The sequence below is a fragment of the Quercus robur genome, chromosome 6 (genome assembly GCF_932294415.1).
Source record: "Quercus robur chromosome 6, dhQueRobu3.1, whole genome shotgun sequence".
In the NCBI taxonomy this organism is placed as follows: domain Eukaryota; kingdom Viridiplantae; phylum Streptophyta; class Magnoliopsida; order Fagales; family Fagaceae; genus Quercus; species Quercus robur.
This window is the reverse complement of record NC_065539.1, coordinates 50770693-50788297: the sequence shown is the minus strand read 5'-3', so window position 1 is coordinate 50788297 and position 17605 is coordinate 50770693. Positions and strand designations below refer to the sequence as shown.

Genomic DNA, 17605 nt, shown 5'->3' with positions numbered 1-17605 from the left:
TCGTCGTCTCTATCTTCGTATTCAGGTTAGGAATTCTTTCGTTTCAATAACTTTGAATTTTTTTTTTTTTTTTACAGATTTTTTTTTCTTTAAATTTTGAAATTTATTAAAAAAAAAAAAAAAACCAAAACGATGTCGTTTTGGCTTAATTAACGGCAGCCCTTAACTGAATTCTAATGGAGTCTGCATTGACATGCATTAACAAAAATTGAAAGTTAAAAGACTGAAATAACAAAACTGAAAGTTAAAGGTCTGAAATAAAAAAGACTAAAAATTAGAAGGTCAGTTTTACATTTTTGCCTAATAATAATAAACTATGTTAGGCAGTGGGTTAAGTTGGGTGAATGATGCAGTGTATTTTTAGTCTTTTACATTGTGCAAAGCAAGTGCTAGATTGCTAGTGGTCAATAAAGAAGAATAATGAAACAATTAAACAAAAATAATTAATAATTTTATTAATATTTCAAATGAACTTATAGTTAATTGTTTATTCTTTTGTTAGTTGTTATGGACAAATATTTGATAAGGAAACCATGTATCCAAGATTCATTTCTTGTGCAAGATTCATTTTCTATGCAAAATTCATCTTCATTTTCTAAGTGAATTCATATTGATTTTAATTTAAAAAATCTTCGTTCAGATATGAATTTACGTGTTTTTTTTATTGTTGTTAGCGTTAATATATGAATTTATCTTTTTACTAGATTGTGTAATTGATGCTTCTTAAAGACCATCCTGAAAAAAATCCTGAAGCGGCCAATGTTTAATCTATAGCTCCCTGAGTAGATTTTTCCATTGTCCTCTCTTTTTATCTAAGTAATTGTTTTTGTGTTAGCTTAAAGAAATTTTTTACTCTATTTCTCGCATTGTAATGTGTCTCTTATTTGTATTTGTCATGATTTTTAGGTTTTACTCTAATGGTACATACATGCATCCCAACAGTAATTTTTTAAACAAGTTTCCCCAACACCTTTTTTTCGTGTGGATTTATCTCACAGTGCTGCAATTTATTTCCACGTTGAAGAAATTGAACTTGATGTTAAATTGTGGTTGACAAAAGTGGATGATATTTTGGGAAAAGCCAAGGAACTGAGGAAGTTCTTGACAATGAAGATAAAATAAATATGAGCTCTTCTCAAATGGCATGTCCAAATGTGAAGTTAAGGCATAAGCACAGTAAGAAAGCAAAGAACATAATGCAAGAGATTGATGAACTCCTGAAAAAAGACAAATTTGACAAAGTTTCCTACCGTCCTACTTCACAGGGGTTAGTGACCACAACAAATAGGATTGGGTGACGTTTGAGTTAAGAATGTCAACTATGAAGGAGCTTATGGAGTCACTACAGGATGCTAATATCAACAAGATTGGGGTGTGGGGCGGGGGCTGGTGTTGAAAAGACTACACTAGTAAGAGAACTTGCTAGTCAGGTAAAGAAAGAAAATTTATTCGATGAAGTGGCTATAGCAACTGTGACGCAGGGACTAGACGACACTGGTAAGCTAGTAGCTACGAATTCAAGGAGAAATCGCAGATAAACTAGATCTAAAACTTGAGAAGAACAGACAATATAGGTTAAAGCTCACTCTCTTTCTCTTCTCTCTACGAAAAAAATAATATGTATATATATATATATATATATTTTTTTTTTTTGAAGAAATGATGAAAAATATGATGACAAGACCACTAACGTGATCCAACAAAAATGTAATAATAATAAATGATATGTTTCAATTTTTAGATATTATTATATAAATATAAATACAAATACGCTTTTGAAAATTGAAACTTAGCTTGCTATAACTAAAAAAAAAAACCCTTGTAGCGAGACTAACTTGTATTCCTAAGCAGAAGGGAAGAGCTAAAGCTTAGCTTTGAAGATGCCAGATCAAACTATATATTATCCACCAACTGATGATGTCCCCCAATAACAATGGAAGTTCTCAGCTTCGATCCACCATCCACAACTCATAAGCGTTGCACATTTTCCTTGACCTTCACCATCGAATTGGCACCATAAATCCTCCAATACACACTCTTGCTTTGCTGTACCAAATCAATAGTTGGCACCGCTGGTCCTGTCTTAGTGCTAGCCATCTTTGTGCTGAAACATGCTCCAAATGGTGCCACAGATTCTACTCTAGTAATCTTTCTTGATGCTGCCTTGTTGACAAAATCTTCAATGACAGCCTTACATATGGAAGTATGTAAATGGATAGCAAGGAGATCTTAAAATGGACAACTTTTCCATCTATTTTGATGGACGTTACACCAAAGAAATATTCATCAAATGGTTCACCTTCTGTATATTCAGGGGCTGTGCTTACAGGGTTGATTATGAGTGGGGTGGTGATGAGCTAGCAATTCTGATACATTTTTGGTACAAGAGGAGGCATGTAATAACTTAGTCCATCACCAAAAAACATGACCCCAAATCCCGACTGGGATGAAGAAGGTACACAGAGAGCAAACTTACGCTCAAGTTCAAATGCATTTGCGAGCTGCATTGGTAATGCAATCTGTGTCCTTCTGACTCCTAGAATACCTTCAGTACCTCTAGCAAGGCCATTTAAGCTGCCTGAATCTGCACAAGCAAAAGAAAATATAGGCGCACTTGTATGCAGTAACACAGTTCTCCCATCAGTTTCATAAACATAAATGGCATCTTCTTCAAAGTGAACGATTGAATGGGTTATACGAGTACAAAGGGCAAGTATTGTTGGTGTACCCTGGCCTAGGTGGCCCACTGCAGCCAAGGCATCCTACGTCCTTAAGTGAGTTTACATTTAAATGAGCCACAAGGAACCGGGTTGTAAGATTAGCGAACCTGGAACAAATTCAGGCAGATATTCAAGACGCTCATCTGCTTGTAGAATAACTTGGGAGACATATCCGATGATAAAATGAAGACAAATTATACAAAAGTGGACATTTACCTTGACAATACACTAGAGACTCATACATACATATATGTCTGGTGGTACTTATGTCTCACATGCTATTACATGTGTGAAATAAATTTTTGTACGGATAAAAAATTGTGAACTTACCTAAATATTTTTTTCTTTTTTAACATTTGAAAAAGAAATTCTCACATACAAAATGGGAATATATATATATATATATATATATATGTATGTATGTATGTATGTATGTATGTATTATATAAATAATTATAAGCTTATCAAATAGAAATTTTGAGGGTCAAATACGACTTGAATTGCAAGCGGTTAATAAAAAAGTGAGATGGAACCTGAGTTTCAACACGCAACCCCACGCTCCAGAGAAGAAGAGGAAGAGATTGACAGAAGCACAAAGAAGTTCAAAGACAGTAGTGGAGATAATCCTTTCATTCCAACTCGTGGCCAGGTAAGTTACAAAGATAGTCTTATTGGTGATATCCCAGGAGCCTATGCTCAAGCTTTTAGCTTTGAGAATGAAGAGGCTCTTGAAGCAAAGTCTGACTCTGAGTTAGAAGAAATTACAGAAGGTCTGGTAGAAGTTAAACTTACAAAAGAAACTAAGAACCGTATCAGGGCACCATGGGCCAAAGCTTTGATAGTGAAAGTGTTTGGTAGAATTGTTGAATACAACTATCTCACTTTCAAGATCAATGCCATGTGGAAACCCACTGCTAGAATGGATTGTGTAGATTTCGGCAAAGATTTCTTCCTGATAAAATTCTATGACAATGGGGACTATGACAAAGTTTTACGTGGTGGTCCATGATTTATTGGCGGACATTTTCTGGCAATCAAACCTTGGGAGCCATATTTTAAAGCTTCAGAGTCTAGTTTCTCATCAATGGCTGTCTGGGTTAGATTTCCAGAGCTGCCTATTGAGTTTTATGACAAGTCAGTCCTTATGGAAATAGGCAAAGCCATTGGGCCAGTCCTTAGAATTGAGTCCTATATAGCTTCTGGTTCAAGAGGCAGTTATGCTCGTTTGTGCATACAAATTGATCTTAAGAAACCACTAATAAATACCATTAAAGTGGGACGGTTATACCAGAAAGTGAGGTATGAAGGATTATCAGCTCTATGCTTCTGTTGTGGTAGAGTTGGACATAAATAAGAAGCCTGCGGGTATCGTGTACAACCCGAGGAAAACACCTCTTCACCTAAACCACCACCTATGCAATCAAAGAAGAAGACTCCTCAAAAGCTGGACCAAAAATTTAGGGAGTGGATGTTGGTAACTAGAAAGAAACGGCCAGTCAAGAATGAACGTGTAAATACACCCAATCAAACGAACCAGAGTAGTTTGTTAGATGCAAAAGGAACTAAGGGTATTTTCGGAATCCCAAAAACTAGCCTGACCACCTTTACTGCTGATAAGACATTCCTTTTCAAGGCTGGGACTTCACGTGACTATGCCTCAGTTGGTGACAATGGAAGGAAGACACGTGTAAATAGCGTGCATAATATGCCCAAAGACCGAGTAGAGATTCGGGTAGGTGGTATAGGAAGTTATGGGCTGATCTCGGGGAATGAATTGGGCTGCCACTTAAGCCAGACAGATGAGACGGTTAAGAGTAAAGCCAAAAACTCAAGGTCACCCCAAGTTAAAAAAAGTTCCAATACCAGAGAAACCAAGTCCTTAAAACGCTCTAGTCCTGAGCCAAGCACAAAATCGTCCAAGTCCACTCCTTCAACCTCAACTTCTTCTTCCTCCAGCTCCCTCCATGAACTGCTCCAGCAGAAGGCCACCACCCTTCCCTCCCTCGGGCTGGGCAATGTGGCACAAGAACAAGGCAGTAGTTATTCCAGACGAAGTAATTGCTCAGATTCGGTCAGCTCCCATGATCACAATGGGCGGAACCGAGGAGAATCTTTGCACAGCATGGAAACACATATTTCCAATCACTCCAGAGAGCATGAGAACAGGGAATCTGGCATTGGATCACTTAGCGTGGGGAACAACACCAAATCCTTGGTGGAAATTTCTCACAGACATGCCATTGATCTCGGAAGTGGAAACGGAGGTGTTGAACAAGCTCAGGCGGCCATTAGTGCCGCCCCACTTGGACGAGTCGGGTTGGCTGATACAGGAGAGAAAAGTAATAGATTTCAGGGGTTCTGCAACAGCACACTTGGGGAATTTTCCCACGTTGAAACTGTTCCAAGTGCTCAAAACGGTAATGAGTTGCGATCTCCTGGTTTGCTGCAGAGAGGAAGTGAAGGGGATACTGAACTACCTAACAGTATGGAAACCAGATTGGACAGCTTCCAAAGACCTTCTTTGGAGGATGGGATGGAGCATGATAGCAACATTAATGATGGGAACTAACCCAATGGAGATTCCAAATAACAATTGCTCCCAAATGAATGTTCTATTGTGGAACTGTAGAGGTGCTCTTAATTTGGATTTTAAGATGAGAGTTTTTGAAATGGCTGTTAACCACTTTCCATCCATCATGTTCATTACTGAGACTAGGGTTGGAGGTGATAGGGTTGCTAGAATCTGTGAGGATCTCCCTTTTGATGGTTTCTTTGTAACAGAGACCATTGGATATGCAGGAGGATTATGGTTGCTGTGGAAAAAAAAGGAAGTGGATGTCTTTGTGCTGTCCTCAACCGAACAGGAGATTCATGCCACTGTTAAGGTACGTGATTCTGACCTTACTTGGCTTATTTCTCCTATTTATGCTAGTCCTAGAATAGCTGAAAGGAAAATTCTATGGGAAAATTTAACCCAAGTTGCTCAGTTGCACAATATGCCCTGGTTGTTACTGGGGGATTTTAATGAAGTTCTTAGCAGTGAAGATAAATTTGGTGGTAGGAGTATAAATCTTAATAGAGCTTTAGATTTTAAAGAGTGTCTGGATACTTGCAGCCTCCTGGATTTAGGATTTTCAGGACCTAAATTTACATGGTCCAATCTCAGATAAGTTTCGGACTTAATCCTGGAACTTATTGATAGATGTTTTGCTAATCCGTCTTGGAGACTCCTTTACCCTGAGGCCTCTGTTACTCATCTCCCCAGGGTTTTCTCGGATCATTGCCCCTTTCTTTTAGAGCTCTCCAAGCCCCCTCCTGCCTCCATTAACAGACCTTTTCGCTTTCAAACTATGTGGCTGCATCACCTTGACTTTCATGATGTAGTTAAAGGTGCCTGGGAACAGGAATCAATTCTTCCTTCTGCTATTAAGTTATTCACAAATAGGGTCACCAATTGGAATAAAACAGTGTTTGGTAACTTGTTTGCTAGGAAGAGGGGGCTACTTGCCAGGATCAATGGAACCCAAAAAGCACTTTCAAATGGGCCAAACCAATTCCTGGTACAATTAGAACAAGATCTGATTAAGGAATATGCTGACATAAGGCTTCAAGAGGAGGAATACTAGGCTCTTAAATCTCACATTAACTGGGCTGCCTATGGGGATCGTAATACGTCCTTTTTTCATGTGTCCACGCTGGTTAGGAGACATCGAAACAGGATTAAGAGCATTAAAAACTCCCTAGGTGAATGGGTGACCGAAGAGGAGGAGGTTAAAAATGTTATCTTAATGGGGTATATAGATCTTTTCCATACAAGCTTTTCATCATCGAATCGCCTCTCTGATATTGAAAACTTTTCCTGTTGCTTTCTCTTGGAAGGTGATCGGGTTTCCCTCTGTGCACCGGTGTCAGAGGAGGAAATAAAGCTTGGGTTGTGGTCTTTGAAGCCTTTTAAAGCCCCGGGAGCTGATGGGCTTCACGCTGGGTTCTTCCAATATTTTTGGGCTGATGTTAAGGCTTCAGTGTGTAGGGAGGTATGTAATAGTTTTAAAGCTAAGACTGTTCCTAAATATTTAAATGAGACCCTAATCTCTCTAATTCCAAAAACTCAAAGCCCGGAGAGCCTCAACAATTATAGGCCCATCAGTCTATGTAATACAATCTACAAAGTGATCACCAAAATTATAGTAGGCCGAATCAGACCACTTTTGGACAAACTTATTTCCCTAGTTCAAGCAGCCTTCGTCCCGGGAAGAAGGGGTCTAGATAATATCATCATAGCACAAGAATTAATTCACTCCTTGGACAAGAAAAAAGGAAAGGGTGGGTTCATGGCAATCAAAGTGGATTTGGCCAAAGCTTATGACCGAATCGAATGGAGTTTCATCCATAAAGTTCTTAAAGCATTCCACTTCCCCCAAAATTTGATTGAATTGATTATGAGTTGTGTGACCACCACTAGCATTTCAATTCTTTTCAATGGAAGTAAGTTGAACTCCTTTAAGCCATCTAGAGGAATTAGGCAAGAGGATCCTCTCTCTCCCTACTTGTTCATCCTTTGTATGGAATACCTTGGGGCCCTCATTGAGAAGGAATGCGTTGCCAAAAGGTGGATTCCGATAAAAGCTTCTAGGGACAATGTTGCCATCTCACACCTTTTCTTTGCGGATGACTTAATGTTGTTTGCTAAGGTGAGTAAAGAAGGGTGTGAGGCCATTAAAGATGTACTAGATGTGTTTTGTGTAGAATCTGGGCAGAAGATTAGTTTAGAAAAATTCCAGATTTATTTTTCGCCAAATGTTCAATCCAATATTAAGGACAAAGCTTGTGAATATCTGGGGATTCATGAAACCACCAATATTGGGAGGTACTTGGGTTTTCCCTTGAGACACAAAGGGGCAACCAGGAGACAGTTTAATTTTGTGGCAGAGCGGGTAATCTCTAAACTGGTTGGATGGAAAGTCAAATTTTTGTCTTTTGCGGGCAGAACCGTATTAGTAAAATCAGTCATGACGGTCATCCCCAATTATGTTATGCAAGGGGCTGCTCTTCCAACACATCTCTGTGACAAACTAGATAAAATTAATAGGGATTTTCTTTGGGGCTCATCTCCAGAGAAGAGGAAGCTACATTTGGTTGGTTGGAACAAGATCATCAAATCAAAGGAGGAGGGTGGTTTGGGGATCCAAGAGGCAAAGGCAGAGAACATTGCCTTACTAGCAAAACTAAATTGGCGGCTATATCAGGAAAAAGAATCATTATGGGCAAGGGTCATTTTGCAAAAATATTGTTCAAGCTTAAGAAGAAACTCAAAAGACCCAGACAAGTTACCATGCTCTCCTTGCTGGTCTGCAATTAAAAAAGGCTTTCCCATTTTTGAAAAGGGAGTGTGTTGGAGTGCAGGAAAAAATTCTAAGCTAAATTTTTGGGGGGATAAATGGATTAAAGGCAACTCACTAAGAAGCTTGGTTGAAGGCCCCCTCACCCAAGGTGAAGCTAAATTGACTATAGATGATATGTTCCAAGATGGGAATTGGAGATGGGATTTTATATCTTTTGATCTACCGAATGAGGTAAAAGACAAGATTTATGCCACACTTATGCAAATATATGGTGAGAGGAAGGATTCTTTGTTGTGGAAGTCTTCCCATGATGGTGAGTTTAATATGACATCGGCATATGCGTCTAACTTTACTGCAGAAAATAACCCCCAAGTTTTTATGGGTAACTAGGTTTGGAAGTTAGACATATGGCCAAAAATAAGCTCTTTCCTTTGGTTATGTCACCACAATAGTGTTCCAGTAAGGCAAGTGGTTGCTGCACGTGGTATTGATTGTGATACTACCTGTCCTTTATGTAATAACCAAAAGGAAACTATACTGCATCTTTTGAGAGATTGCCCCTTTGCTGTCTCCTTTTGGCAAGCAATCAAAACTCCTCTCTCTCTTCTTAATTTAAGCCATCTGAACTTGGCAGAATGGTTAAAAAAGAATTGCCTTGACAGCAACCAGTTGAAGGCTAATGGACTGCCATGGAGCACACAATTTTTTTTCGCCATTTAGGGCCTTTGGAAACATAGAAATCGGGTGGTTTTTGAAAACACCCCTCTGAATTTTTGCCTCCACAAATCCTGCATTCAACAAGCCATGGAGTATCACTTCTGTGTGAGCAAAGTACGCATTCCCAAGCCTTGCTCCACCAACCTAATACGTTGGAATAAACCAAAGGAGGGATGATTTAAGTTAAATTCAGATGGAGCATCCTTAGGGAACCTGGGCAAAGCGGGAGAGGGTGGTGTAATTCGCAACTGTAATGGCAACTGGGTTAAAGGTTATAAAAGAAGAGTTGGGGTTGCAACAAGCATCATAGCTGAATTTTGGGCTCTCAAAGATGGTCTCATTTTAGCAGACCAACTGGGAATAACCCATCTTGCTGTGGAGCTTGATGCTAAGGTTATTGTGCAGCTTGTACTTTCAAATAACAACTCTAATAGAGCTTATTCCCCCCTCTTAAATGACTGCAGGTTCCTCCTTAGTCGTCTCCAGCACTTCAAGGTCAACCATGTCTTCAGAGAAGCTAACAGAGTGGCAGACAAGCTAGCTAAGGAAGGCTGTTCTTCCCCTTTTGATTTTGTTATATTAGAAAATCCTGACTCTGTTGAACTATGTAATATTCTAAGTTCTGATGCACAGGGTCTGTACAATCTAAGGCGCTCTGCCAATACTTCTGTTGTTTTGGTTTGATAATGACATGGTTCCTTTTAACCCAAAAAAAAAAAAAAAAAAATTGAGGGTCCGTGCAAAAAAATTTCTATATTTTGTAATCTTCTTTTTTCATTTCGTGTCATTAACTATCTTAACATTTCAACTTCCCTCTCTTTGGCTCATCGTAGTCTTTGGCAGTGGAAGATACACACTCACTCCTTTGTGAGTTCTCAACCCTTCTGATCTGATTCCTATCAGATTGCAGTAAGGGTCGGGGGTTTTTTACCTCCAATTTCTTCTAATTTTTTTTTTTTTTACTCTTTTACCCTTTCCTATCTCTCTCTACTGGCAGTATGGATGCAACCTTGGAAGAACTTTGGAAACGTTTCAAGTTTGTGAAGAAGAAAGAGGAGTATTGGCTGTGGAGTCCCATGATGTAGCTGTTTCCAAACAGCAGGCTAAGTTTAGCATTTTGTTTAAATTGCAAACTAACAAAGACTTCAACAAGGATGCCTTCAAGTCAACATGTGCGAATCTTTGGCGTGCATCTCACGGGGTCAACACCAAAGAGGTTGGACAAAATTTACTTCTTGCTATTTTTGTTTCAGAAGAACACCTAGAGGTCGTTTTTTACAAAGGCCCTTGGTCCTTTGATAAAACACTTATTTTGATGAAAAGGTTTTCTGGGGATGTCAGTCCAGCCAAGGTCACATTTACTCATTCTGCTTTTTGGATTCGTATCTTTAATATTCCTATTAAGAGTATGAGCAGAGAAGTGGGGGCTAAGATAGCCAATGAGGTGGGTGAGCTTATCACTGTTGACGCTCCCAAGAGTGGAGTTGCTTGGGGACCCTTTCTTCAGATTAGAGTGAATATTGATATTACCAAACCGCTTATGCGTGGTAAAATGATACAGACTGAAGATTCAGAGGCTGAATGGGTTGTTTTTAAATATGAAAGGCTTCCTATCTTTTGTTATCGTTGTGGAATTTTGGGTCATCAAGATCGAGAATGTCCTCAATTGAAAATTGGACATTTCTCTTCCAATGATGAGGATTTTCATTTCGGACCTTGGCTTCGTTCTACGGCTCCAAAGGGACTGCAAAAAACTGACCCAGGTCATGATCAGTCAGAAACAAGAGCAGAGGATGATGATGGTGTCCATTCAGTGGCTGAGGAACCTAGTGAATCCTTGCATCACCGACATATATCGACTGAATTACCACTAATGGTTGAGACCAACTACCCAGTAGAGGAGAAATTATAAGGTCCACGTAGTGGACAAGTGACGTGGTCCACCATTCCACTAAAAGACTCACACCTATTTAAAATTGTTGAGTTAGAAATTTTTTTTAAAACAGAAACTGATTACTTACTCAACAATTTTAAACAAGTGGGATTCTTTTAATGGAATGGTGAACAAGTGACGTGGTCCATCAAAGGACTATATAATTTCTCCCAGTAGAGCCAGCTATGCCCCCTGAAGGTAATTTGAATTTTTTTGGAGCAAGAAATGGTTAGGATTCCTAGTAGGGCTGTAAACAAGCCAAGCTTTGTCAAGTAATGCATGTTCAAGCTTGGCTCATCAGGAAAAATCAAAAGCTCGAGCTTGGCTTGAGCTTGTGACAAGCCTAAAAATAGTGTTTGAGCTTGAGTTTGTGGGAAAGCCAAAAAGCTTGAGCTTGACTTGGCTTAGTTTGGCCTGATTAATTAGTCAAGTCAAACTCAAGTTTAATATCAAGCCCAAACTCGAGCTTAAGTCAAGTTTTTGAGCTTGAAATCTAAAAAAATTACATTATTAAATGCTTAAATCTCTAAAATTAAGAAAAAAGAAAAAGAAAATAGTATACTCATTTTATCATGCATCTAGTCTTACTTATGATTAGCTATTATTCAAATTAATAATTTACATAATTAAATTCATTCTTTGTCTACAGCTTCAATAATTGTTCAAAATACAATTTTTACATTCACGTAGATGGTGGAGGACTAGAAAAATACATGTTTGTAACTATTATGAATAAGAAAATATTAACATCTTACTTTAGATGATTGATAGGGAAAAATCATATGTGGCCTACTTAATTATTTATTTATTTTTAAATGTAATTATAGTCTAAAGTAGTTCTTGATCAATTTAAAGGGAAGGAAAAAATTAAGGTAATATAGGTAGTGGTCTCATATTGGCCATGTCATTTTTAAGATATGTATAATGAGTATATTTAGCTAACACATATAAACTTATAAACTTGAAACGTTATGCTTGAATTGTTATGTATTAAGCCTAATAGCTCACGAGCTTGTTCATGAACAAATTTTTTTGCTTGGACTTGGCTTGTTTATTAAACGAGCCTAAGACTAAGGTTTTAGCTTGGCTTATTTATAAACAAACAAACATGAACAAGCTTTTTATCGAGCCGAGCCCGAGTTGTTCAAGATCGGCTTGGTCATTTACAGCCCTAATTCCTAGTCCGAATCAGATTTTGAATTCTCAAAGAGATGAGGCAAACTTGAGATCCAGTTTAATCTCTAAGTCAGATTCTGATTTGAATTTGAAAGGGAGAGATAAGGGTGAATCTACTAGCAAGTTGGAAATTGGAGATAAAATCGAAATTCATAGGGGGGTCCTGATAGACTCCTCTTCAAACTCAAAGTCTAGCCAACTTAAGCCTTCTGGCATGAACCTAACCGAAGAGAATTTCGAAAAGCCTGGAGAGATTCACTCTAAAGTTAGGGAAGATATTGAGATGAGCACAACATCATTTGAATGTACCGAGAACTTAGACTTGACAAAACACTCTTTACGCAGTTGGAAGTGTATTATTCGAGATGATATGGTTTTGAATTCAAATCAGTCTCCCAGTCTGAAGGTGTTGAGCTCCAAGCGGCATGTTGAAAATCATGATCCCAATCACTTTGTAGAACTGCATCCACATCAGAAAAAACAAGCCATTGATCCATCTGATACCCATTCTTTCTTTCCTCTAACTGGGGTTGGTACTCAATCCCCCCCTTCTCTTCCATGAAAATTCTCAGCCTTTCAAATCCAATTAAAAAAAAAAAAAAGAGTAAAAAAAAAATTGACAACCATTGACGATGCTTCCAAGGACAACATGGCTTCAATCTCTAATCCAACTGAATCATGTATACACTTGTTGCGAGATTGTTCCTTTGCACAAGTCATTTGGCTTCATGCTCCTTATTGGAATTCTTTCAAGCCGGTCATGCATGTTTAGGTGTTTTTAGAAGTTAAATAAATTGATCTTAGAAGTCTATGTTATTGTACTTCTACCTACACTACCTTACACTATGGAGTTCATGGAGGTCAATGCAATCAAGATTAGATTGTATTCTTTGGAAGTGGTTGGTTAGATCTTGAAGGATATTAAGCTGATTTGCGAACAATTTGTTAGTATATATATATATATATATATATTTTTTTTTTTTAGTTTCTTTTAAGATGTAATTGTGTTGCTCTAGCTATTGCTAGTGTTGCAACTTGCAAAAGAGAATGAGAAGGCCATTATTTTGACCCTCTTTTCTCTTTTTCCATTGTATACCATGATATTGAATGAATAAAGTTTACTATCGTTTCTTCTCAAAAAAAAAATAAAATAAAATAAAATTTTTGAGGGGGCGTGGGCAAGATAAGACTAGTACATGTTTAAAAGTTTTGAATATAAAATTGATTGGAAATAATGCATAATGCATGACTAGAAAAATAAAATAAAAGTCTTTGTAGAAATATTCAAAACACTCACCTACTTGTAGAATGATTTACAAGATTCAAGAGGATTTAAAAGAAAGATTTGATCAAACATGAACTTTCATCAAGACCTCTCCTTATCACGACTATTACTTTCGCATTAACAAGTGTATGCGGGACTTATATAAACATATGATTTTGGTGATATTTATGTTTTTCATGTCTAATTATTTGCGAAGTAAATTTTCATAGTACCAATTGATGTAAATATTATTTTGCAAAAAATTTTGAAATAAAAAGTACTTACATGCAAAATAAAAATTAATAAAAACAATTGTAAGCTCATAAAATAAAAGTTTGAATTAAGAAATTCAATGTCAACTGTATTTTAGCAATAACAGACTTATAGCATGCTTAACAATTGAATATAAAATTTCTTGGAAACCAGGAATAATGCATCACTATAAAAAAAACTGAAAAATCGGGAAAAAAAATCTTCGTATAATTAACTTTTAAAACACTCACTTTTTTTTTTTTAAAAACACTCACTTGTTCGTAAAGAAAATTGTAAGTTTTTCTAAGATTAGTGTGAGGCAGAATTAAACAAGCATAGTTTTATATCAAAATAGTTCCTATCACAACTATTACATTCCCATTTATAAATTTTTTTGACACTTATATAAACATATGTAAATGATGATGTTTATGTTATTTATATCCTATTGCATGTAAAGTAGTCATGCTTAAAATAATCATGAAGAAAATTTTTAATTATATATTCTAAAACATTTGAAAAAAATAAAAAGGTGACTTGCAAAATAAAAATAAAATTTTGAAAAAATAAATTAACAGCCAATTGTATTTCTGACAAGATAAAATTAAGATATGCTTAAAAACTTTCGATTTGAAACTCATTGCAAATCATGCATAAAGAAAAATTAGTAAATGAAACAAAGACTTTTTTTTAAAAAAAAAGGTTTTAAATTGTCATTTACTTCTAGATACATTTGAATTGTATATCGAAGAACAAAACTGATCCTGATTGGATACTCAACAGTACTTTAAATTCTAACACAACTGCATTTAAATGAACTTTAATTTTGTTAAGAATCTCGTCAGTGTTAGTTGCCAATAACATCTTCAGTGTTCTGTACATTGTAACAATACAAGCTTATATATGTATAATGGTTTTTTTTTTTTCATGTACTATTACATATGAAGCAAATTTTCATACTTTTTTCTTAAAAAAAGGGTAAATTTTCATACTAATGTAATCATGAATTAATTTAAATATCATTTTTTTTTAAACATCTAGAAAAAAAATAATATAAGTACATAACATAAAGTTTTTATAATAGCAATGAAAATCAATAGTATTTTGGCAAAATTAGACTAAGACATGAGATTTGAATTCAAATATTATTGGTAATAATGCATAATGTAGCACTAGAAAAAAAAATTTACAAAAATTACAAAAAAATTCAAGATACTCGCTTGTAGAACAATTTGGAAGATTCTTCTGAGGATAAAATAAGAGAATTAAGTATGATTATCAAGAAGTCTACTACCACAGCCATAATTTTCACCTCAACAAGAGACACGACACTTATGTAAGCATGTTTATGGTGAAGTTTATGTTTTTCATTTTTTATATCTCGCGAAGTAAAATTTATTAATAACAACAGTAAAAAACCGCAAATTTAGTTAAAGATTATTAAAACTTACCAAGGTTTTTGAGTAAAATTGTAGTGTGTCTTTATGTTAGAACCCCTTTCCCTCTCCCTTATGTGTTTATGTGTGCATTTGTTTCTAAAAAAAAGGTTAAAGATAAATTTTTTTCAAAAATATTTAAAACAAAAATTACTGTAATTCATAATCAAATAAAAATAACTGTAAACTTATAAAATAAATGCTTGAAAAACTAATTAAAACCAATTGCATATGGCAAGATAAGACTTATGATACGCTTGAAAACTTGGGAGATAATGTTCTGGGGAGCAATGCATAATATAATACTTGGCTTTACGGAAATATTAATGACGCTCACCTGCTGGTATACGTATTTGGGATATTTGTCTTAGTATAAGAAAAAATAATCAAATAAACATCAATGATCATTTTCCTAGACATTTTCTATCTCAAATATGTTATTCACGTTATGAAACACAGTGTAACTTATATAAACAATTAAACATATGTGAATGGTTATGTTTATGTAAGTCCCAAGACAAACACAAGGCTCATTGATGCCCTCAAGCCCTCAAGTAAAGTCTGCAATTCACTACAGAACTTCTTCCTAATTCTACCATAAGGTTAACAATATACTCTATTCAACCACCATAGATTGCTTCAATCTAAATTTACAAAAAAGTATTACGTCTACAACATTTTCATAACAATTTCACAATAAATAATAAGTGGTAAGTTACCATTGGTCCTAAGTCAAACTTACAATTGAAATTACATTTTGGCCTACCTGTTACAACCAATAACAACTTACCACTTAAAATTTGTAGTAAAAGTGTTATGGATATATATACATATATATATATATATATATATCATTTCTGAAATTTACATACACACATATCTAACAATTATAAATAGCCTTATTTTCATCTTTGCTTTCCACATTGGAAGAATGCCTCGGGCTCTGCCTTATATTGACAATTTGATATACATAAATGCTCAACAATACACAATTTATTTTATTGAAATATTCACGTGTAAATATTGTAATTAATTAAGTAGTATAGTTCCACGATAGATGATGATGCCGAAAATAATACCACCAGTGAGTCAACTGATGATGCCGAAAATAATACCACCAGTGAGTTACACGTCCCTCGTACGTCGCAAATGGCACCTGCACAACGAAAAGGAATAACCTAGCAGAGAGTACCGGTGTGGTACCGGCCAAACACCCTCCGAAGGTCAAGTTAGAACTATTCTCACTGCTCTAAAGTGTTAGAGAGGGTAAATTATGCGTACCTTGGGTCACGAGGGTGCTCAGGTTTTTATAGTAGCGAGGGTTACCCCTCTTTCCCTTGGAGTAGAAGTCTTTTCCTTATAGGAGTCCTCTTGAGCGTATTTTTAGGGATCTTTTCCTTATAGGGATCCCTCGAATATTATCTAGCGTGGGTAGCAAGTAAACTTATGCTCGGTCCGTCAGCCTTAATTTACTTCCTTCAGCTTTTTGGGCGTCATCCAGTAATGCCGTCACTCTCGGAGACAGCTGATCCTATGACCGTCAGCTATAACACCGTCTGCTATGTCCGAAGGATTGCACTAAACCGTCAGTTTTATGTTCCGTGTGGCTAGGCTCTCCTTTTATCCTCATCAGTTGCCCCCTACTCTACATGCTCGACGCCTAAAACCGTCAGCATGTGGAGTTATAACTTAACCATCTTTTTGTTCTTAGAGACGAAAAAGAAAACGAATTATGAATGACTCCTCGAGCCGCGAGCTATTAAATGCAAGGTCACGTGGCGCGCAGTCGTTGGCCTCGTTCCTGGGCACGGGCGTCGCCTCGCCTTCCGTGCGTTTTTACCTCTTATATAAATACCATGCCCCTTGTCTCATTTCGCCATTTCAACCTTGCTAACTTTTCAAGAGAGAACCCGTCGCCCTTACTCACGATCTGTTCCGTCAGCTGTTATCAATACCGTCACTCCCAAGGTTGTTTCATCCATTCAAGATCCATTTCACCTGTAAGTTCTTCTTCCCTTTTCTTTGCTTTTTTACTTTTGCCTGAAAATTTTTTTATTGAGAACGTCAGTCTAGGAACTTAGAGTGTATCCGTCACTTGTAGGTAGTCAGATGTCAAGTGACGCGTCGAGTGATCAGTCGTCATTCCGCGATGGAGCGGGCTACGACGAATTTTTTGGCTCAGGTCAAGAGTCCGACGGCTTTTCTGAGTCGTCAGGAAAAGAAACGTCAGCCCAATCCCTTAGTATTGACGTAGAAGACCATGTCGAGGGAGTTAGGGAGAAAGTGCTAAGTGAGGTTGAGGTTGAGGGGAGAGACGAGGAAATTGTTGATGACGGGAACTAGGATGAAGGCGACGAGGAGATTGATAGTGACGGGGATAGGGATGACGGTGACGAGGTCAGTAGTAACGGGAATGAGGGTGAAGGTGACGAAGAGTCCTGTGAGGGAACTTCAGGGAGTTCTGGAGGTAACCGTCCCTTCATCCTTCCGGAGGAGTGGGCCGTCAATAAATTCCTTCCAAAGATGAGCAACAGAGTTTTTAATGAGTTACGTACCCGTTTCCAAATCCCAGACCACATTCCTATCCGTCTCCCTAGAAAAAACGAGAGGTGTTATACAAGGAGGACTGCTGATGTGGGGATGTACGATGCCATGTTCGCAGCAGGCCTTAGATTACCACTGACGGCTTTACATCGTCAGCTGGCGGATTTCTTGGGATTATCCGTCAGCCAGATTGCTCCGAATGCCTGGAGGATCTTCATTGG

General features: G+C 37.1%; 1 protein-coding gene and 1 pseudogene across 1 annotated transcript; one reads left to right on the top strand and one right to left on the bottom strand.

Moving 5' to 3' along the window:
• Positions 1 to 1830: 1830 nt before the first annotated feature.
• Positions 1831 to 2890, bottom strand: LOC126690337 (probable aspartic proteinase GIP2; annotated as a pseudogene).
• A 2403-nt stretch (positions 2891 to 5293) lies between these two features.
• LOC126690336 (uncharacterized) lies at positions 5294 to 5890 on the top strand. Its single transcript, XM_050385444.1, has one exon. The coding sequence runs from the start codon at positions 5294 to 5296 to the stop codon at positions 5888 to 5890; it is 597 nt and encodes a 198-aa protein (XP_050241401.1).
• Positions 5891 to 17605: the final 11715 nt, after the last annotated feature.